At 36.9% G+C, this 23,512-nt stretch overlaps 1 protein-coding gene across 2 annotated transcripts; it reads right to left on the reverse strand.

Annotated features, from left to right (window-relative positions):
- Positions 1-2,079: 2,079 nt before the first annotated feature.
- LOC123533983 (uncharacterized) lies at positions 2,080-23,331 on the reverse strand. 2 transcript variants are annotated; one of them, XM_045315995.2, is made up of 14 exons: positions 22,750-23,327; positions 12,455-12,545; positions 11,912-12,211; positions 9,729-9,868; positions 9,250-9,370; positions 7,513-8,532; positions 7,110-7,301; positions 5,492-5,692; positions 5,066-5,218; positions 4,625-4,775; positions 4,048-4,279; positions 3,570-3,660; positions 3,146-3,225; positions 2,080-2,795 (listed from the first exon to the last, which is right to left on the reverse strand). In XM_045315995.2, the coding sequence occupies exons 1-14, from the start codon at positions 22,750-22,752 to the stop codon at positions 2,769-2,771; spliced, it is 2,802 nt and encodes a 933-aa protein (XP_045171930.1). In that variant the 5' UTR covers positions 22,753-23,327; the 3' UTR covers positions 2,080-2,768. The 2 variants fall into 2 exon arrangements, with proteins under 2 accessions (XP_045171930.1, XP_045171931.1); XM_045315996.2 differs by lacking the exon at positions 5,066-5,218 and having other exon boundaries at positions 22,750-23,331.
- Between the last annotated feature and the right edge of the window lie 181 nt (positions 23,332-23,512).

A 23,512-nucleotide genomic window follows, 5' to 3' on the forward strand; every position in this document is an offset into this window, starting at 1 on the left:
AATCTTGATGATCTTCAGGTCAATAGGCCAGGTGAGCATTACAGGGCCTTCATGGCCCTCTTGTTTATATATCATTAGGTTTTATTGCTGTTGTGGAATTCCATGTTCAAGGGTTGGAAGTGAACTACCAGTAATTGTAGGGTATGTAATCAGGTTGCATTTTCATACAAGTCAGAAGATTCTGTTACTTTCTCTGAAATTCAGTAATAGCACTTGGGTATTTGTCTGTATATTAAATATGCATCACATGTTAAATATGCAACACCAGTTGAATATGGCACAGTGCCTGGTCTAGAGGTATATATGTCATGTGAATGTGGCACAGTGCCTGGTCTAGAGGTATATATGTCATGTGAATGTGGCACAGTGCCTGGTCTAGAGGTATATATGTCATGTGAATGTGGCACAGTGCCTGGTCTAGAGGTATATATGTCATGTGAATGTGGCACAGTGCCTGGTCTGGATGAATTAGTTCTTGTGAATGTGGCACAGTGCCTGGTCTAGAGGTATTTATGTCATGTGAATGTGGCACAGTGCCTGGTCTAGAGGTATAAATGTCATGTGAATATGGCACAGTGCCTGGTCTAGAGGTATATATGTCATGTGAATGTGGCACAGTGCCTGGTCTGGATGAATTAGTTCTTGTGAATGTGGCACAGTGCCTGGTCTAGAGGTATTTATGTCATGTAAATGTGGCACAGTGCCTGGTCTGGATGAATTAGTTCTTGTGAATGTGGCACAGTGCCTGGTCTAGAGGTATATATGTCATGTGAATGTGGCACAGTGCCTGGTCTGGATGAATTAGTTCTTGTGAATGTGGCACAGTGCCTGGTCTAGAGGTATTTGAGGTATTTATGTCATGTGAATGTGGCACAGTGCCTGGTCTGGATGAATTAGTTCTTGTGAATGTGGCACAGTGCCTGGTCTAGAGGTATATATGTCATGTGAATGTGGCACAGTCCCTGGTCTGGATGAATTAGTTCTTGTGAATGTGGCACAGTGCCTGGTCTGGATGAATTAGTTCTTGTGAATGTGGCACAGTGCCTGGTCTGGAAATATTTGTTCTTGTGAATGTGGCACAGTGCCTGGTCTGGAGGTAATTGTTCTGGTGAATGTAATGCAGTGCTTGGTCTAGAGGTAGTTGTCCGTTGAATGTGTTGTAGTGCCTGATCTTTTGGGATTAGGTCTAGTGAATGTGTTGTATTGCCTGGTCTTGAGGTTTTTGTTCTTCTGAATGTGTCGCATTGCCTGGTCTAGAGGTAGTTGTTGGATGAATGTGTTTAAGTGCCTGTTAGTGAGAGATTAGGTCTGGTGAATGTGTTGCATTGCCTGGTCTAGTCACAGTGCCAGGTCTGGAAGTATTGGTACATGTTATAACAACTGGCCATTAAAGTTATGGAAAGTTTCTTTAATATTTGCTTGCAGGCTTTATAGATTCTATGTTAGTATCTTAAAACTAATTCCAGTGATATATTAATCTGCCAAATATTTTAATGTTCAGTTTCTGCATTTTTGTGCTCCACTCCTCTCAACCAAAAAATCTTGGGGAGGTACTAAGTTAGATTTACCCTTGTCCATACATCTGTCCAACTTTGTGTTGTGCTTATCACAAAAAAAAACCATTTAACTTGGAGCCATCAGACCTCAAGATTGTTATTCAGTACGTTTAAGTTGTTTTTTTTTCTGCAAAGGCCAGAACCCAAAGGTATACCAGTGGAAACCAGTCTCAAAATTCTGTATCTGCTTGGTTGTTTCTGAACTGGCAAAGCTGCATTCTTAGACTGGTTTCTATATTTCTTTTATACCTTGAAGTCAGTTGTATACTGTAAGGTACCATTCTTTAAGGTTCCAACAAATTATGATAATTGGAACCACTCTCATACCCTTGCATGATCGAAAGAGGGGTCTTACAGAATCTGGGCATTTGGTTTTGCTGTTCCACTTGTGATTCCAGCAGGTATTCCATACCTCAGTGTAGTACATCTACAATTTGAATGAGATGAGAAACCAATTTTTTAGTCCTGTTTGGTGCCATGTTACATGTTCTGGATTGGTACTCAGTAAAAACACGAATCCAAAACCATTCGGACATACTTGTAATGAATACAATGCAACATTTATCAAATAATCATTCCATATAATATAATAATATATATATTCTTTCATTATCAATGTATACATAAACAACATTACACCATTTAATAATAAATATATACAGATAACAAAAATGCTTCAACGCATCAAAATGAACGGTTTTACAAAAAAAAAAAATAAAGTCCATCTTTCAATATATCATAAGTGACGAAATAGTTCTGGCCTGCTCTGGCTAGAAAGTGCTAATGATGGTATTAGAGATAACCATATTTGCATCATTTTTATGTGTAAATCATTGCATACTTGACACTTCTGCTGCAATACATTTGCAGTTTTATATTCATAATTTATTTCAAACATTTGATTTGAATTTAAATAGACTCTTACTTCTACAAATGTGTAGATAGCTGACATTTTATTGACATTTCATTTAATGAGTATGACAAGCATTTATGATAAAATGCTATTATTACACACTGAATAACTGCATGATGAAATAAAAATTAAATAACAAAGATATGTTACACATGTCCTGATGTATGGAGCAGTGTTCTCATTCTTCATATATACTATAACTATAAAGGCTTCAAAAGAGAGGCAAATAATCTGCTCCATGCCGACGATGCCACCATTTCAGTTTCAGTAAAGTCCACACTTTCTAACATCTGTATTCCTCAGGGGTTACACATGTAGAACTTGAACTGAAATTAGTCAAAAGATAAATTTCTACTGGTAGATCTAGACTTTCGACATTTAGTGGAATTGTAGACAGTTTCCACTTAGAGCAAAGGCTGTCTTTACCAAGTATATAACAGTACGATAAATTTATATTGAGGCAATGAGAATATATCCGTAAAATAACTTGAATTCTTCCATAACATTAATTAACTTCATTAATATGAATATGTTGTAGCGCTTCAATTATATTCGCACATTATTATGTTTATTGCAATAATTTATGCAAATGCAATAGAACAAAATGTATGAATTTCAAACAAAAACAAAATGGGCAAAGGCGATAATTATTTAAGAAACTTCATGTTAGTCGTACCTCATCTAGAAATCCGTCGTAAGCATTTGATACCCCGCATGATCCGATCAACAAAGGCTCGGACCTACCCAGTATGTTGCCTGTAAAATATATATAATCTATTTATGAACTGTAATACCTGGGAAGCGAACATACATATCTACCTGACAGACTTCCAAAGTCCTTACAATCAAAACGAGGCTATATCCAGTTGGTGGGTATGTTATATCCATATATTTTTTTCAAATTACGTCATAACATTATCAGTTATTATTTTTTCTCTGACAAAATCTTCAAGCTGAATCATGTTAGAAATGAAATTGTAAAAGAGTGTTTTAACGTTGGAGTTATTCTTTATAACAAGTGTTTTATACACCCGAAAATGAAATACATGTACCTAAATATTTTTAACTAACATGTTATACTTAAAAATGAAATGACTTGCCGACTATGTTTTTCTGTGCAGATTGTCCATTTACTGTACCTCGTATACTCTGACCATCGTATCTGTACTCTAATTTATTCCAACCTGTAAACTAGAATATCAAACTAAAACATAAGTTCTTGTTCAAGGCTGAAAACTTAAACTCTACTTCCTTGTACTCAAAACACAACTTGTAATTTATCACCTGTAGATGTTTTTGAAAGCTCACTGCTTGTGTTATTTGCTTTTTTGAACGTCCTTTCTGTTTTGATTCAAACTGTTAAACTTATAGTTATTAGCCGATAGAATAAGCAATCTTCAAATATCTAAATTTTCCCAAAGCGAGTCTGAAATATATCTTATGTGAAAAAGTAAAACACGTGTTTACCATTTTTAGCTGAAAATGACAGTATACCTAAAATCATGGACTCATTTCATGTATAAATTAAAGCTTTTACTCCAATTATTCTATCCTATACAAAGCACCCAGTATACTTACAGTGTCTTTAAAGGGTACAAATAAGAATATTTCCCCAGCTTCTTTTGTCGTAGTGCTGAACACGGCCACGCCTCCTTGGTCCGCAGGAATTATAGCAATATCCAGTGACGGCTGTGGTTCAGCTCCACAACTGTAACAGCAGTTCGAAACTATGTGCATCAACCTGCCCTTTTTCGCTGTAACGCTTATCCGGAACCGGAAACTAATAGTCACGTGCTGTCCCAGAGACATTCTGAAAGTTTGACAAAAGACTTAAAGTTATTGACATTTTTATTTGACAGTAAAAAGATAACTGGGCAATATGAAAATGATGCCATACACTAAATTGGCTTTCTCCATTATTAGCCATTTTCCTAAATTCCAAATTTCAAAAATTACCCGATTTTATTTTTTTTCAGTTTATTTTCAGTCGTACAAAATTAACTTCTGTTTAGGCATTCCTTACCCCTTAGTTCTACGATTCACTGCATTCAAATACGACTCTGATTTATTGTTTCGTCTGGCCATATTAATTCGGTCAATACAATTTTGTAGCAAAAGGTAAACTGCACGGAGAAAATGAGATGTTTATTTTTACCCAGAAAATCGCCACAGCTTCAGATGAGATTTCCCAAAGAATGCTCCCGTGCCGCCGTCCAACTCGACATTGTATATACCCATAGCGAGATTGTTCCCTGAAACATCTACTAGTCCACCCTGGAAGTCCATGTACAACTCTGGCTTGCACACTAAAACAAACATTCAAAAGGTCATATTAGTTGTATTGCATCTTTTTCATTCTTTCATGCGGACGTAATTATCCACCTCAGTGTGTAAGTGACTGAAGAGGCAGAAGTTAGTACAGATAGATTTCATACGAAAGACAGACTGAACTGTTGTTATTATATAAGCCTATGTGTGATCTGTTATAAATGATCATTGTCTATTTTCATAGTTCAGCAACATTATATTAATGGTTTAAATAGCTTACACTTATTTCTTGAACACGTAACTTTTAATAAGTCAAATGCATCCTTACCATCCACTATAATTTCATTTGCCCCTTTACATTTACAAAGGATCTGATCAAATTTTGACCCCTGTGCGCACGTGCGCACTACCCATCCCATGCCGGCCACGTGCTCGAAGAAAAAATGAGGATCAGCATCCATTGCCAGCAGCTTGCACTTTGCTAAAATACACAAAAAGGATATTTTCCGAATAACTATCACAGTTTCCTGAACTTCTAGGAACTCCTTATATTAATAGAAAAAAATGTCATACTTTCTCATTTGTCAATGTTTCCCAAAATAAGGAACGCAATTTTCATTTTTTTTTCACACTGGTTATTCAATGCACAATAATTAACTTATCAAATTTATGTACATATACATAGTCATGTAGTTGAAAAAATTATTAGAAAGATACTAAAAAACATTATTGCCTGATATCGTATGGAACGTACATGCATGTATGACTTGATTAAGGTTTCCGAAATCCATGCACGTGTCTGAACACGTGGCATTACGTGCACATCCAAACCCAGGGACGTATGATGTACCGGATGGACAGCATGCGGGTCTGGACCTTCTTCTTTCGCAATGCCAGTATGCACGACAGCTGCCCGGATGATCGTAGGATGTTACAGTAGTGTCGACACACGGATCTGAAAAAAATTCTTTCAGGTAGAAAAAGGTGCAGTGATGCTTTTATTTGTACTGTCTTGTAGAAAAATAATTATTGCATATCGAACAGGATTTTTCCGCGGTTTTTTTGAAAATGCTTGAAAAACTCGTCCTAACCCTGGGGTGTAAACGGCTCACGTGCAGTAGTTTAAGAATGAATGCGTAAATTTGTATTCTTCTTTAATAAAACAGTGCTTGAAAGAAAAGTTTTCGTTTTGTTAAATATTTTTCCTAGTATTTGAAGAATACGGTATGCAAGACAAAGGATCTAACACCGCATTGTATGTGTGGTTGGGAATAACTGGCTCTCGGGTGACTGTTTTCGGAATCTCTGCATAGCCTCGTTACCTTCTAAACAGATACATGTACAGTGTATTTTAAATCGCATTTTCAAACAGTGAAAGATTATTAAGATGGTTGTATTTGATAATTATTTTGTAAGAGAACATGTCAAATAACTAAAAATTTCATAAAATTCGGGTCCGACATTCAAATATTAAAATTTGAGTGAATTATTTTTAAAGGTTAAAATAACGCTGTGGATTAATTTAGATGTACAAATCATTTGCACAAAAATCCTCTAAAATGATTTAACAGCCGTTTTGTGCATTTGTGAAGAACTCGAGTTGTTCTACCTTCTCCAGTTTACAAAAACCGGCGGGACCCATTTTTAACAACACAAAATTAGAAAACTTTATTGTTTGTTTTGGGTTTAACGCCGTTTTTCAACAGTATTTCAGTCATGTAACGGCGGGCAGTTAACCTAACCAGTGTTCCTGGATTCTGTAACTGCCAACTTCCTTACATGAAACAGATGATGATTTCAGACACAATGTCGTTTATCAAATAGTCACGGAGAACATACGCCCCGCCCGAGAATCGAACTCACGACCCCGCGATCCGTAGACCAACGCTCTACCTACTGAGCTAAGCGGGCGGGTTTTATTGTCTGACGTTCATAAATTGTTAAAATGAATGTAAACAATAAAATTATTTGTTTTGAAATATTAAAATAACTTTAAATGTCATAAAATTCAAGAAGAGTATTGCATAACCGCGGTCGAGCGATATTCACCAATGAAAGAAGAGTTTTTTGCGTGTATTTACCATCATAACATATCAAAAGAGAAATTATTTTCCCGCAAACAGTTTTTTAATCAGCCACTTTAACACTGGTAAGCACCGCTTTTCCTCTTCGAGGAGGCCCCAACTGAAAAAAGTTTTACTAAACCCAGCACGCTACAGGAGAAACTGACCTTTGCGAAAGAAATTTTCATTTCCCTAAGAATAACTTCAAATTATCTACCAATGAAACCTTAGTGATCAGGAAATGTGCACACATTTTTGTCATTATATTTCAAATAAAGAACGGACGAAAGCAATGCATGAAATATTTACCTGTCAAACACGTAAGTTGTTCGTGATGTCTACATACAGAGTGTACGTCATCAAAGAAGGTTTCGAAAGGACATCTAGCGATCCGAACGTGTAAGTCATTAGCTTCTTTGTAACATTGCAAAAATTCAGAACATGTTCCCGGCTTAGATATGTACGCAATACCATCTACAAAACGTCCTTTTGAGCAACGATCTGAAAGAAGTGAAATGTACATGGTATATGTATTCATTTCATAGTTTGAGGGTGACAAAACAATAAAGCTGGTTACATATAGAAAAGTGCACTTTGAGAAGAGTATGTTTGTTCCGCGTACCTGACCTGGCGCAAAAGCTTTTGGCTTTACAAAAACGGAAGACATTATTTTTTACTTGAGCAAATGACTTAGTAACTGATTGAGACGAACCTCTCATGGCGGCCATTTCTGCCCTCTTATAGGCTTCTTTTGGTGATACTGTCGTCGTAGTTGGTTGGACAGTCACTGCTTTTGTTCTCAAGTTAGTATTTCTATTTGGGTCTGTGACGTCAAACATTTGAAAAATTGGGTTCATGTGTTCCTCATAGGTTCTCGGGGGTGTGATTTCCTGTTTAAGGAATGCTAAAGTTTCAGCAGCGGTCGGTCCTTGAAATTCAACACCAACACCCCTCGTAGGAGTGATTTCGGGAAAAATATCTATAGTAGGTTTTACTTTAGGTGTGACTCCATTCGCGGGACCCATATCCAGAAGAAAATCATTAAATGTGTTTTTACTGGCAGTCAGTGACTTAATGATCATATCCGCTGTCTCGCTTGGTGTTGGACTTTGTTCTCGGGACTGCACGACTTTTGCATGAGATTTAGTGACGGCTATTGTTGTAGGTGGCGACTTTGGCGTAGTGTTAATAACGGGGATGTTTATAGCCGCAGACGTTGTGGTCTTCGAGGGCGTTGTGCGGTTGATCGAAAAAGGAGATGGAGTGTTTACTAAATGAGGAGCCGTAAACCTTGTGAAAGATCTCTGTCCATCACCCATCTTGTAGGAAACATACGGCATTTTTGTATTTGAGGGCCCTAACATCTGAATATTGATATTTGGTCCTGCAAACTTTGTTTGTAAAACATCTTTTAGTTGTTCTGCAGGCTGTGGTATTGGAATTTTAGACTTTATGGATTTCAGTGCTTCAAATGGCTCCATTTTTACGTCGAATGTGTTCTTTATTTGCATAAGACTGTTTGCTTTAAGCATATCACCCATAACATTATGTCCACTGACTCCACCAGTTAAAGTGTTCAAATCAATCAGTGAATAATCTGCTATCTGCACTGCCGGTATAGTTGTTAATGATGGTGCTTTACTCGTTAAAGTCTGCACTGGCTTTTTTGCCATGCTACTTCCGGAAGCCCTTCCTGGGGGCTTCATGTCTAACTCGTTTACAAGTATATGACCTGAAAAAAAGACAGAGAATATATTTTGATTAACTGAAGTACTCAGCTAGAAAAATATTAGTAGCATGTATTGGCCCCATGACGTGAATTGCGTTTACATTTGACTAAATTCTTTAAAAAGTGTTGTGTAAGGAACAAACGGCTATTACAATGAACGTAGAAGATACATCGTACATTTCTGGAAATCTAGAACAATAATCTTTTGTTGTTCAAAAATAAACAAATCAAAACAACAAAAACAACAACAGTATACAGGCACCATTCAATACCAACAAACCGCCTCGGTAGCCTAGTGGTAGTGCGTCCGCTTCGAGTGCGGGAGGTCGTGGGTTCGATCCAGGGCCGTGTCATACCAAAGACGTAAAATAAATGGTACTAGTAGCTTCCTCGCTTGGCGCTCAGCATTAAGAGGATAGTACTAGGACTGGCCAGCCCGGTGTCAGTATAATGTGACTGGGTGAGGTATCATGCCATGTGTCTACGGCGTGATATTCCAGGAGGCAGCACTATAAAGTTGGGCATTGTGCTCACTGCTACAAGTAGACACCGTGGTTTATATGACTGAAATATTGTTGAAAAAGACGTTAAACCCGAACACACACACGCAGGCGCACACGCACACGCACACACACACACACACACACACACACACACACTCAATACCAACAAAACCAAAAGCACTGAACGTTATATCAAAAGTTTGCACAAACACCTTACCTGTGCACGCCTCCTTGCCGAGGAAGTTGACAGTGTCAGCGAGGTATTTAGTTGACTCAGCAATTGGTTCCAAATTGTATGCATTTCTTTTTGTTGATGCGATTTTCTCTAATTCAGTGAACTGAAAAACAAGTGATGTATACCGAGATGTACCCCTTGGTTCGAGCAGTTTATTCAAATTTATAAACTTAATTTCTTTACAATATTTAGAAAATACCTGAAATTTCCCATAAACAACAGTATGTTTGAATGGCTGCGTTAGGAGACTTTAGTATATCTGATTTTCATGTAATGGGCCAATTTCCTACAGCAGTAAACTATTTAGCACTCCGCTCGCAAATAAAAATCAACTGTAGCAGGGCCAGTTACATTTGTTACTCGAGATGTATGTTTGTTCTCTTGTAGAAACATTTTTTTCCTCTGTTTGCCTTAAGGCTTACGGCAGACCTTGCTCTAATATACATAAACTGTATTTATACCTTGATAAGTCTACCAACACCGACGGCGATTAGAAAGACGCCAGCGTCTTTTATAACTCGTGCTTCACCCTCAGTTGCCCGGACATATTTGGCCCGTCCGTCTGTTAGAATGACCCCAATACGTAACACACCACGTCTTGCTGAAATAGCGCATGTATCATAATTATATACATGTTGAAAATGCTTGACTTGAATCTGCAGTATACTATTTTTATAGAGAGGCCAGTACATTTCCTTTCCTACTTAAAAATACAGTCTTTCTAGAGGGCGTGGACGGTAGCATGCATTTCCACTACCGTCCATGAACAGGCTCAATAAAACCGAGCCTGCAACATTTTCATTTTTGTCGTGTTGAGCGACCTGTGAAGTTTTCACTTTTCTCTATTTCATCTAACACGTAATTTCCGACCTAATTACTAGTTTTTATTATCCTTTCCTGTTTAATGTTTTCTTAGTATATATCAGTTACTTCCAGCTCAATCGTTACATTGTTTGAACTACTCTCTAGCGAGGTTCTTGGAAGATAGGAAAAGTTGAAAACTTTCATTTGAGTTATTCAAGAACCTGCTTCATTTGCAAAGTAATGAAGCATTAAGGAGAAACAGTCTTGTGTGGTCTCAATTTCTACAACACTTATCCCAATCTGGCAACTAAAAAATATATTTTGATATGAAATAACGCTAATAAAAAACTTCTTGACATTAATTAATGGTGCATAGTTAACAATAAACCTCTGAGGTCCGTTTCACGGCAAAGTCAGAGCTTAGAAGTAAGGCGTTTCACGATTCAAGTAGATTTCTTTTAACAAAAATAAGATAGATGTTTCCTAAAACTGAATAAACAACACATTTTTTTCAAAAAGATAAAAGTTATATTCTATGGAATAATTGTGATTTAAAAGTCCATACTTAAGACAGAACTTAGAAAGATTTTTTTTAACTTTCGTGAAACGGGCAAATATGCGATATATATGGTATATGTGCGAGTGGTATACGATTTAAGACTGTCACTCACAGTAGAATGGCTTGAGTCTACCTTGTGTATATAACAAACCAAGCATAAAACCGAAGTTTGTCAAGAACGGACAGGTTTTGGTGTCATAAGGTGACACAAACTGGTGAATTATTTAAAGTTTATCGACTTCTGCTGGTCATGTGGCATATTTATTATCATATTATGGCATAGAGATCTAAACCAGACATCTGGTTTTCAAAAAAAATGAGATTTTGTTTTTGAAATTATTTTCATATTTGTTAATTATGCAAAAATTAACATATTTGCATTATTTTACGTCAGAACACGCAGTATCTAGGGCAAAAACCACATCGGCAGGACTGTTGGGCGTTATCTAATTTTGTCACAGGAATAAAACTATAATTATAAAATCAAATGTTGTCGTAACCGTTAATTATTTTTTACGGAAATAGTAGCTTTTTTTGAAATTCATGTACTGTATACGTTTCAACAAAGGAGCCGCCCCATGAGAAAACCAACATAGTGCATTTGCGACCAGCATGGATCCAGACCAGCCTGCGGCCAGCATGGATCCAGACCAGCCTGCAGATCCATTCTGTTCGCTTTCAAAGCCTATTGCAATTAGAGAAACGGTTAGCGAACAACATGGATCCTGACCAGACTGCGCGGATGCGCAGGCTGGTCTGGATCCATGCTGGTCGCAAAGCCACTATGTTGGTTTTCCCATGGCGCGGCTCAAATGCTGATTATGACAGTTTGTAACAGCTGTATAGTAAATCGCCGAGCTTTAGCGGCGAAGATTGCGGATAATCTCGTTCGAGAAAATCTGCTGATTTAGTATACGAAAACCGTGAGTTAGGGGTCCCCATCCTTGAGGCATGACAGTACTAAAGGCGGGAACCATCGGAAGATTTCAAGTTCTTTTATAGGAAAGGGCTTCGTCTTATACCTACATTCGAGTTCGACTACACAGAAACCATGTGTATAATTCTCAATACAATAAAGAAACAATTAACGAGCTAAGTGTAAGAATAAAGTTAGCAAGTACCTTATTTTAGTACTAAATCCAGTTTACTAGGGGGTAATAGCTTTAAGACTTTGTCTTCTTAATTTTATTATTTTATTTTTTGTACCATATTCTATGTGCTTTCTTATTTTCCAGCCTGCGATGCAATCTTTAAATGTATATTTTGACTGGGAAAACTCACCATGTCTGTTAAATAATTGTTCCATTTCCACCAATCCAAGATCGGTCCTGCTCCCCTCCTGTGGTTGGTTTAAACTGTTAAGTACTTGCACCAAGTTTTCTTTTGTTGAGTTTAGCGATAGCGGGAACTCGTCGCCAATGGTACTACTGACTACAGTCAAGCCGACACGTATCGATTCCGGACTGATGTCAGAAAGTTGGACAAAACTTCGTACAAATTGAAGCTGTTCACTAAATTCCTGCTCGGATATACTGTCCGATCCATCCAAAAGAAATATGACATCTGCGATTGGTCGACATGCTTAAAAAAGAATTGTAGAATATGATTTTAAGCCAAACGAAGTATTGTTAAATGCAATATATGTGCGCATGTACCAAGAAAATTAAAGCTATTTATTTCAATCAGTTACACTGAGGTAAAGTTTGAAATAAAAAAATAAAAATAAAATTTTCGTTTGAAAAGCAAAGTAGGGTTTTGTCACAGAAGGGTAAAAATAGTTCAAATGTAAATGTAAATACAAATAGAAGATGTCTAGGCCCCTACCTGACTTTGGTGGTCCCTGGGCAAGAGATAAGGATGACAATTGGATGAAACATGTAACGGCGAAAAAACATGACCTGAGCAGTTTAGGAACCTGAAAATTAAAACAAAAAACTAGTCAGTTTATACGTAAAGGCATTTCATGTTTAATGTTGGAGATAGACATAAGGTCAATTGAAAAGGATCGTATCCATACAAGAACGTATCAAGAACATTTAATTTATAGATGACCGTATTCAAACAGGATTATTCTATATGATCGTATCTATACAAGCTTATTGCACAGGACCATATTCATACAGGATCATTGTAGAGGATCCTATCTACTCAAGTTCATTACAGAAGACCGTATTCAAACAGGATCTTTGTAGAGGACTGTATTCATATAGGATCATTGTAGACGATCATATGTGCACAAGCTCATTGTCAATGACTGTATAAATTCAGGATCACTGTAGAGGATCGTATCTACTCAAGTTCATTACAGAAGACCGTATTCAAACAGGATCACTGTAGAGGATCTTATTTGCACAAGTTCATTGTACAGGACCGTATTCAAACAGGACCATTGTAAAGAATCGTATCTATACAGGCTTATTGCACAGGACCAAATTCATACAGGATCACTGTAGAGGATCGTATCTACTCAAGTTCATTACAGAAGACCGTATTCAAACAGGATCACTGTAGAGGATCGTATCTGCACAAGCTCATTGTACAGGACCGTATTCAAACAGGACCATTGTAAAGGACCGTATCTATACACGATCATTGTACAGGACCATATTCATATAGGATCATTGTAGAGAATCGTATCTATACAAGCTCATTATAGAGGATCGTATTCAAACAGGATCATTGTACAGGACAGTATTCATACAGGATCATTGTAGAGGATTCTATCCGTACAAAATTACGGTAGAGGATCATATTCATACAGAATCATTGTACAGGACCGTATTCATACAGGATCATTGTAAAGGGTCGTATCTATACAAGATCAGTGTAGAGGACCGCTTTCATTCAGGATCATTGTATAGGACCGTATCTATACAAGATCAGTGTAGAGGACCGATTTCATTCAGGATCATTGTATAGGACCGTATTCATACAGGATCACTGCACAGGACCGTATTCATACAGGCTCATTGAAGAAGAAAGTATTCATGCAGGATCATTGTACAGAACCGTATTCATACAAGATCATTATAGAGGATTGTATCTATACAAGATCAGTGTAGAGGACCGCTTTCATTCCGGATTATTGTATAGGACCGTATTTATACAGGCTCATTCAATAGGATCGTATTCATACAGGATCATTGTACAGGACCGTATTCATACAGGCTCATTGAATAGGATCGTATTCAAATAGGATCATTGTACAGGACCGTATTCATACAAGATCACTGTAGAGGATCGTATTCATACAGGATTATTGTACAGGACCGTGTTCATAAATGATCATTGTACAGGACCGTATTCATACAGGATCATTAAAGAGGATCGTATTCATACAGGATCATTGCAGAAGACCGTTTTCATACAGGATCATTATACAGGACCGTATTCATAAAGGATCATTGTACAGGATCGCATTCATACAGGATCATTGAAGAGGATAGTAGTCATACAGGATCATTGAAGAGGATCGTATTCATTCAGGATCACTGCAGAGGATCGTATTCATACAGGATCATTATACAGAATCGTATTCATACAGGATCATTGTACAGGACCGTATTCATACAGGATCAGTGAAGAGGATAGTATTCATACAGGATCATGGTAGAGGATCGTATTCATACAGGGTCATTGTACAGGACCGTATTCATACAGGATCATTGTAGAGGATCGTATCTATACAAGCTCATTGTAGAGGACCGTATTCATACAGGATCATTGTAGAGGATTGTATCTATACAAGCTCAGTGTAGACGATCTTATCTATGTAGGATCATTGTAGAGGATTATATCCGTACAAAAGCAGGGTAGAGGATCGTATTCATACAGGATCATTGTACAGACCGTAGTCACACAAGATCATTGTAGAGGGTCGTATCTATACAAGCTCATTGTAGAGGACCGTATTTATGCAGGATCATTGTAGAGGATCGTATCGTACAAGAACACCGTACAAGAACATTATAGAGGACTGTATTCATATAGGATCATTGTAGAGGATCGTATTTATATAGGATCATTGTAAAGGATCGTATTCATACAGGATCAGTGTAGAGGACCGTATTCATACTGGATAGTTGAAGAGGATCGTATTCATACAGGATCAATGTGGAGGATCGTTTTCATACAGGATCACTGTACAGGATCGTATTCATAAAGGATCATTGTAGAGGAACGTATTCATACAGGATCATTGGACAGAATCGTATTCATACAGGATCATTGTACAGGGCCGTATTCATACAGGATCATTGTATAGGACCGTATTCATACATAAGGATTGTACATGACCGTATTCATACAGGATCATTGTAAAGGGTCGTATTCATACAGGATCATTGTAGAGGATCGTATTCATACAGGATCATTGTAGAGGATCATATTCGTACAGGAGCATTGTTCAGGACCTTATTCATACAGGATCATTGTAGAGGATTGTATCTATACAAGCTCATTATAGAGGATCGTATTCAAACAGGATCATTGTACAGGACCGTATTCATACAGGATCATTGTAGAAGATCGTTTTTGTACAAGCTCATCGTAGAGGACCGTATTCATACAGGATCATTGTAGAGGATTCTATCCGTACAAAATCACGGTAGAGGATCGTATTCATACAGAATCATTTTTCAGGACCGTTTCCATACAGGATCAGTGTACAGGATCGTATCTATACAAGATCAGTGTAGAGGATCGCTTTCATTCAGGATCATTATATAGGACCGTATTCATACAGGCTCATTGAATAGGATCGTATTCATACAGGTTCATTTTACAGGACGGTATTCATACAGGCTCATTGAATAGGATAGTATTCACATAGGATCATTGTACAGGACCGTATTCATACAAGATCATTGTAGAGGACCGTATTCATACAGGATTATTGTACAGGACCGTATTCATAAATGATCATAAATGATCATTGTACAGGACCGTATTCATACAGGGTCAATAAAGAGGATCGTATTCATACTGGATCATTGCAGAGGATCGTATTCATACAGGATCATTATACAGGACCGTATTCATACATGATCATTGTACAGGACCGTATTCATACAGGATCATTGAAGAGGATAGTATTCATACAGGATCATGGTAGAGGACCGTATTCATACATGATCATTGTACAGGACCGTATTCATACAGGATCATGGTAGAGGATCGTATTCATACAGGATAACTGTACAGGACCGTATTCATACAGGATCATTGTAGAGGATCGTATCTATACAAGCTCATTGTAGAGGATCGTAATACTACAGGATCATTGTAATGAAGTAAGTTACCATAAAATTAATCATTTTCAAGACAGCTTTTTGAATTCGCACAAATTTCCATTAAATGACGGACGACGGACGGACGACGATGGACGACGGACACAGGGCGATCACAAAAGCTCACCTTTGAGCACTTCGTGCTCAGGTGAGCTAAAAATATGTTTTTACTTCGTACTTCTATTTCAAACATGCAAACTTATTACGGTTGAAATAGACAGTATAGTATATGTGTATTTCACGTTTTTGCTGTGGATGAATTTTACAAATGAGACGATGGCGTATTGCAGTAGATAAGATAAATGAAGCTGTTCATTTTCAGAAAAGGCGAGATAAATTGTTTTGACTTTCATGTGAAAGATTTTAGCATTGCACAACGTTTTTGTACAAGGTTATCTACAGATGAATGCATTCGCAATAATTCACAACACCCAAGAATAATTAATAGTTCGTTGACAAAAGAAAACACGCGAATAATTTTAAAGTTTATATGTTTTTCAAATTTTAACTAGAACAAATTGAATATAAATTACCAGCGCCATTTTGATTTATTTTTTAACCTTTATATGCTTAATATTTCGGTGTTATTTAAGATTTCATTGATTTATTTTAGTTGTATTAAAGTATTGGACAGACTCAACTCAGACTCACTTATATATGTCTCCAACGATAACATCACATATATAAATGTGTTTGCCCCATATTTAAAATCACAGGCAAAAAACCCAACGATATGAAGCTCAAAACCTTCAAGTTTAAATGGATTCAAAATTTTTTTTTTCAGAACAGGCAGTAACAACATACTCATAAATCAGTATGAATTTTATTGATATGTCATTAGTATCATAAAAAGCAAACACAATTTCCATCTCATTTGTATTGGTGCAAGCTAGATATACCGTATGTCTAACGCAGTACGGGGATTTCTGTATGTTTTTCGAACTAGACACTACAGAAGTTTTTCTATAAATAATTGTACGACGGTAGACTAAAACAGACATTTTGCTAAAAAACGTACTCTTTAACGAATGTACTTTCCGCAAGTGTTTTTGTTTTATAATATATACTTGCATTCATTGTAGGAAAATGTTTAAAAACAAATGTCTGCCATAGCTATGTTAGGCCGATTGTCAAATGCTTAAAACCAAAAAATAATAAATGCTTGATGCCATGTATATAATGCTAAATACAGCTAAAAAGTTTCACTTATAACAAAGAAAACAGTTACACATTCATGCCGGGGATAACTTCTACTTTAATATGATATAAAAATCATACGCGGGTTATTAAAAATTACAAAGTGCTATTCCCCCTTAATGCTTACTGCTAAGACGTCAAATATTGAATTGTTTATTGCCGATTTTGTACTTTTAGATGCCTGTGGCAACGTTAAATGTCGCAACGCCGCTAAATGTCGCAATCACCGTTAAATGTCGCAAGGTTGACGTTAAATGTCGCAACCACCGCTAAATGTCGCAAAATCGTCTGCCGCTAAATGTCGCACCTTTAACGTTAAATGTCGCAAAAATTTGCCCACCGTTATATGTCGCAACACCAACGCTAAATGTCGCACAGCAAAATAAGCTAAGTTAAACAGTCTTTACAACTTAGAGATAAGACTGGGTAATGCATGCTTGATTTGGGAAGGGCTGAATTGACCTTTCATTCTAATCTGCACGTTTGCTTTTCAGTGGTTCCGCATCATACATACTTTATATATTCATATCTTAAGGTTTGAGCACTAACGTGGTACTCGCCACAGTACTAGATTTAATTCAGGTCTGAACTATGTAATTCTATGGAGTCCTGTTTAGCTCATGAGACATTAAGCTCGCGCTCCGTATTGTCGCGCGTTGTATCGCATGTCTTAAGTCGACCTGAATTTCGTAACACAACAGGCCGGGGGCCAGAAGTTGTTGAGATTGGGGGGGGGGGGGGGGGGGGGGGGGAATGTGGGGCACCAGTTTAAAACAAAAGCGTCACCGGAGACGTGCGGTAGGTACGGGGTTCCTCTGTCCGTATTTGTGGGAAAGTTTTTTATATACAGGTAGGAAATGTTGGCCTGTGGTGCATTTTTGTCTATTTTTAGGTACGTACTAGAAGGGCACTCCCCTTACTTTAGGTGGTTAGGGTCTTTTCTCATTGACAATTTTGAAGTACAAGTATGGAATGCTGGACCTAAATTGATTTTTTTTTTGTTCAAAATTTCGGTGTATGGGAGGGGTTATCCCTGTCATTGTTGAGGGCTCAGGGTCTCTCCCCTGGAAAGTTTGAAAAACAGGTATAAAATGGTTGCCTCTGGTGCACTTTTTTTCTTCATTTTAAGGTACTGGAGGGGTACTCCCCCCATTTTAAGGGGTCAATGGTTCTTCCCCCTGGGGAATTTTGAAATATAAGTATAAAATTGTTCGCCTCTGGGGCGTTCTGGGTCTACATTTTGAGAAAATATGATTTCCAAAATAGTTGGGTGCAACTTTGATGAGAATAAGTCACTAGTAAGCCAACAAGGTTGGGGTTTGGGGTGGGGGGAATCGGCTCGGGAAACAATCCAGGCCTGTTATACAAATGGATGTTCAACTACGCGACACGAAGACTGTGTGTTGTACCAGCTGTAGAAAACGAAGATTTTCTATTAATCAGCCATGGGTTCTATTTCTTTGTTTGGAGGTTTACATTTAGAGTCATAAGGTAACTATCAAGCTTCAATGGCAGAGAAAGATCCTATGTGGCCCTCTGTACATTCTTTCAGGTAAAGCGGGAATTTTGATATTATTTTACATTTAATCTATTTATTTAATCATTATTTTACTTTAGTCTCATTATCCTACTTTTCCGCCTACCCACACATAACCCCCTCTCTCTCCCACCGCCCCCCCGCCCCTCCCCCACTTCAAAAATGTAAATATTTATATGTTCTATTAATTGTCTTGGTGCTGTGTGTTTGTGTCTTAGATTTCTGTGTCGTTATTCACCCCGTTCCCCACCCATACCCAACCCACACACACATACAACACTATGACCAAATCGTATTTAGTTAGAAGAAACCTCAGAATACTTCTGTCCTAAAACACTGGCCCTATTACAAAATAATTTCACAAATATTTTTCTTGTGTGACTGTTCAAGCAAGGTGTGGAACTCAGGTGAGCGGACTAGGGCCAACAAGGCCCTCTCGTTGCTATACGTAACAACACTTATCATTAAGATAATTATTTGTATTACATAAACCTGTTAATTTTTCTTCCCTCAAAAAAGTAAATATACACAAAGAATTGATAATCATAGTGTCAAATAGGAAGTGCGACATTTAGCGTTGGTGTTGCGACATATAACGGTGGGCAAATTTTTGCGACATTTAACGTTAAAGGCGCGACATTTAGCGGCAGACGATTTTGCGACATTTAGCGGTGGTTGCGACATTTAACGTCAACCTTGCGACATTTAACGGTGGTTGCGACATTTAGCGGCGTTGCGACATTTAACGTTGCCACAATGCCGATATACCATTGTAAATCCAACACCGTGTATAGTAATGTATTCTGCTAGCGTCTTATCGCGGGAGTATCAACGACCGCTGAAAAGACGAAATAGCTACATATAAAGGTACAGTGGAAGCTGGACGAAATCAACCACCAATGTATTGTAGAAAAAAAATCTGAAAGCCGGGCTGCCACTGCGTTTTTGCTGATTAAACAAGACAAGTCTGGATAAACAAGTGTTCATTAACATGATCTATTCTTAAACATTCGATGTTAAAGCACTGACAGATATGCTTTACGCCCATTTCCTTAAACATGCTTGCATTTCAATATTGTTTGATTCACTCACTTCGTAACATTATTTTTCATAGAGAGTTTGCCTGAACGCAACTATTACTGCTGGAGTGGTACTAGAAACATTTAAAATTTTGAAAACATCTTCAAGTCTTTCGTTATATGGCAAAGGTTGCTTGGTAAGTTGTTGACCCTTGAACGTTTGAAAAAGTTATTTTGACAGAACTTCACACATATATCTAAATCTGTCCAAATACTTTGACTAATAAAATACGATATAACCTCAAAATTTACGACTTGTACTCAACAAACAGATTCAGAATTGCATTCTGTTGTCAAAAAGGTATAAATTGTAAGAGTGACAGAATCAACATAAAAAACGGAGATCGATCAGAAATGCTCGAGTAGCATAGAACAATGAAAAAAATGGTCTTACATACATAATTATGTTTTCTTTGGATGACTTACCATTTTATGTTATTTCTCAAAAAGGAGATCTAGGGAAAATATTTTCTGAAACGCGTGAACGAAACAATAATTTTAATCATATTTCGACCCGACATAAATCTATTTAAATAACCATCATAAAATGTTTTCTGTGATGTAAATTTAAGATGTTCGATTATGGCAGACCAAATGTTGCTAAATTAAACACTTGTTATTCTAGTTCAACATCCTAAATTTTTGTTTCAAAATGTTGAATATTTCTTATTCTTAGTACTTTGTTCTTTCTTAAAAAGAAACCAAATAAGCAAGAAAGAAATTAGCAAATAAAAAATATTAAACAAGAATTATGAATGAAAAATTGACATGATATCACACTAAGATAAACTTTTTACTTTAGAAAATGTAAGGTCAACAAGAATAACATGTATAGAATTTAGCAACGTTCGACCTGCCATACTCGATCCCCTTTTATTACTTGGTACAATAACTTAAGTCATCAACCCCTGGTTTAATTAGAACGTTCAAACCTAAATCACACAACAGTATGTCAGTTATTTCAATTGTCATTTAATATCGCGTAATAAATATGTCAAAAAGCACATTGATTCACTACATGGCACAGATTGTCTTTCATACAAAACTGTAAAATAGGTATTTGTCACAAAGGTTTTCGATGTTAAAGATATGCATGATTCAACGTTATGTTTAAAGAAAAAATCTTGAGTGAAAACACGTTTTATTAAAACAGACTATTTGTACATATCTATCATTATGCGGTGAGACTAGTGCATATCATCATATTTTTGTGTCGAGGCCGAGGGGGTGATGATCGCAGCTTTGTCATTGTAACCACTTGTGGTTCCAGCACAAATAAAGCATTTGAATGATCTCTTAGAAGTATTAGCTCTACCCGCCCAGTTCCTGAAATGACACGCTCGTGGATCGACCTTTTGGGACTTCTCACTACATATTCAAATGTATAATGACCACGAATCTATTTGAAAAATAGGTTTCAATAAAAAGCTTTTATTTGAATTTCTTCTTCGTTTTGTTAGAGCCTGGCATTTAATATACATCAAACTACAGGTGTCCAGGAGCAGTAATAGAAATTTTCGAGGAGACCTTTATTGCTGGATTATAAACAAAAAAAATTGTTTTTTTTTTCAGGAAAACCTTTAAACGCATTAAAAGGGACACATCCACTCAATATTCAGCTAGCGCAGAAAAAAAGAAAACCACCACTCATTCTGCGAGAGTACTCTTCTTTTGAGCTGAACTGGCAATATTTAAGAAAGAATTGTATGTTTTAGAAATCTAAAACGGCTCTCACTGCAGCCCTTGTAATTTTGTTAGTTTTTTTATATAGAATAAAGAAACCCAGGTATTTGTTGTATTTATGCCAAAATAAATAGTAACGAGAAAAAAAAACTGTTATTTCCTATATTTAGAAATCACAACATTTTACTACTGTATTTCCGGACAGTTTCAACTTTGGTGGTCTCCATCAAAATGAAAAAAAAATCATGTCACGACAAATAGTTTACAATGTGAAGACTGTTTTACACAAAATGTTGAAAATAAAGTCCGAAAAATATCAGATCTAAGTGCAATATTGAAATGTCAATATCGAGTGCCGTTCTAAAATAATACAGCTATTGTTATCACAATGACAGGTTTTAAAAGCTGATTTACAGACGAGCTTCTGAACAATTAAATTGATTTATTGTTTGAATGTCAAAAGTTTTGACGTTGTGCAAAGTGCATTCGTCAGTTTTTGTTACTGTAGGGATGGCGGTACCGTAGATCAATACGTTTTCATTCGCGTGGGCTGCGTCAACTTGATACACGGGCCGCGTCAACTTGATACACGGGCCACGTCAACCTGATACACGGGCCGCGTCGGCCACGTCAACTTGATACACGGGCCGCGTCAACTTGATACACGGGCCACGTCAACTTTATACACGGGCCCAGTCAACTTTACACACGTGCAGAGTTAAATCCCCGAGTATAAAATTCGGAACGTTATTTTGATTATGTTACATTAAATTGTCAGAATCCTGAAAGTGCGTCCCTTTGCACAACTGAAATGCCTAAACCAAAGTTAACTTGCAAGAATATAGTATAACATACAATATGATCACACAATTCCAATAAATGTTTAAACCGCTGAATGCGGGAAGCACGTTTAAGTAAAAAAATAAATATATATACATGTTTGTTTGTTTGTTTATTTTGGGTTAAACGTCGTTTTTCAACAGTATTTCAGTCATGTAACGGCGGGCAGTTAACCTAACCAGTGTTCCTGGATTCTGTACCAGTACAAACCTGTTCTCCGCAAGTAACTGCCAGCTTCCCCACATGAATTATCAGAAGTGGATGACGGATGATTTCAGACACAATGTCTTTTATCAAATCGTCACGGAGAACACACGCGCCGCCCGAGGATCGAACTCGCGACCCCGCGATCCGTAGACCAACGCTCTCCCTACTGAGCTAAGTGGACGGGCATATATACATGTAGAGTATATAGAAAGAAAATATCAGTATACAGTAATCACCAACGATGCATGAATATTCTATATATACAGCGCTTACAAATTAAAAACTTACCATGATTGTTTTTTTATATCCCTATAAATACAGCCGGCAAAATAAAAAGTAAAAAGTCAACAGAAGTTCTTCCTATATCTAATCATCACGGAGCCCAACAACTTCAACTTGCAAAATTATCCAGGATTTATGAATTTTAATGCGTGTTAATTAATTAAGTCGTGATAACTCTAGCGATTAAACACACCACATCATCTTGTCACTAGTTCGTCAACTTAATATTTTATGTCTATTCGCATTGTTTGAAGCAAAAGATGCATGCAACGTATATACTTCGTGCATTTCGTACTCTATTTTAATGAGAACGTAAAACGAACCACAAATCTATAAGTTTTCATTTGAATGTCAAAGGATATTAAATATTAATACTAATGTCAAGCGATTAAGTATTTTAAGAGTTCTTCGTGCAAATATTATAATTGTGGTTCTTGTTTTGTTTTCATTAAAGTTCTACATGAAAATCTTTTTTTAGACACGAAAATGCAAACATATTCCATTTTTTCCGTGTATCGGCTGATGATGAAACATTGTTGATGTTCTTACATGACATCATTACAATCTGTAAAATATACTGTACATCAAGCAAAGTTAAGATTCCTACATGACGTTTTGTTTTAAAATATTTCAGAGAGCGATCTTCCTTATAATAATAATATGTCTATCAAAAGCCCGATCAAAAAGTTTAAAAACCAATAAGCAAACGAACTATGGCCCTTTTTAAAAGGCATTTCTGGTATGCACAAAACACTCTTTTTTCTCCACA

The sequence above is a fragment of the Mercenaria mercenaria genome, chromosome 12, assembly GCF_021730395.1.
Source record: "Mercenaria mercenaria strain notata chromosome 12, MADL_Memer_1, whole genome shotgun sequence".
Lineage (NCBI taxonomy): Eukaryota > Metazoa > Mollusca > Bivalvia > Venerida > Veneridae > Mercenaria > Mercenaria mercenaria.

Coding starts and splice junctions, on each gene's coding strand:
- LOC123533983 (XM_045315995.2), bottom strand. Junction 7,302..7,512: donor AGAAATGGCCGCCATGAGAG/GTTCGTCTCAAT, acceptor CACTTCTTTCAG/ATCGTTGCTCAAAAGGACGT. Junction 3,661..4,047: donor TTGTACCCTTTAAAGACACT/GTAAGTATACTG, acceptor TTGATATTCTAG/TTTACAGGTTGGAATAAATT.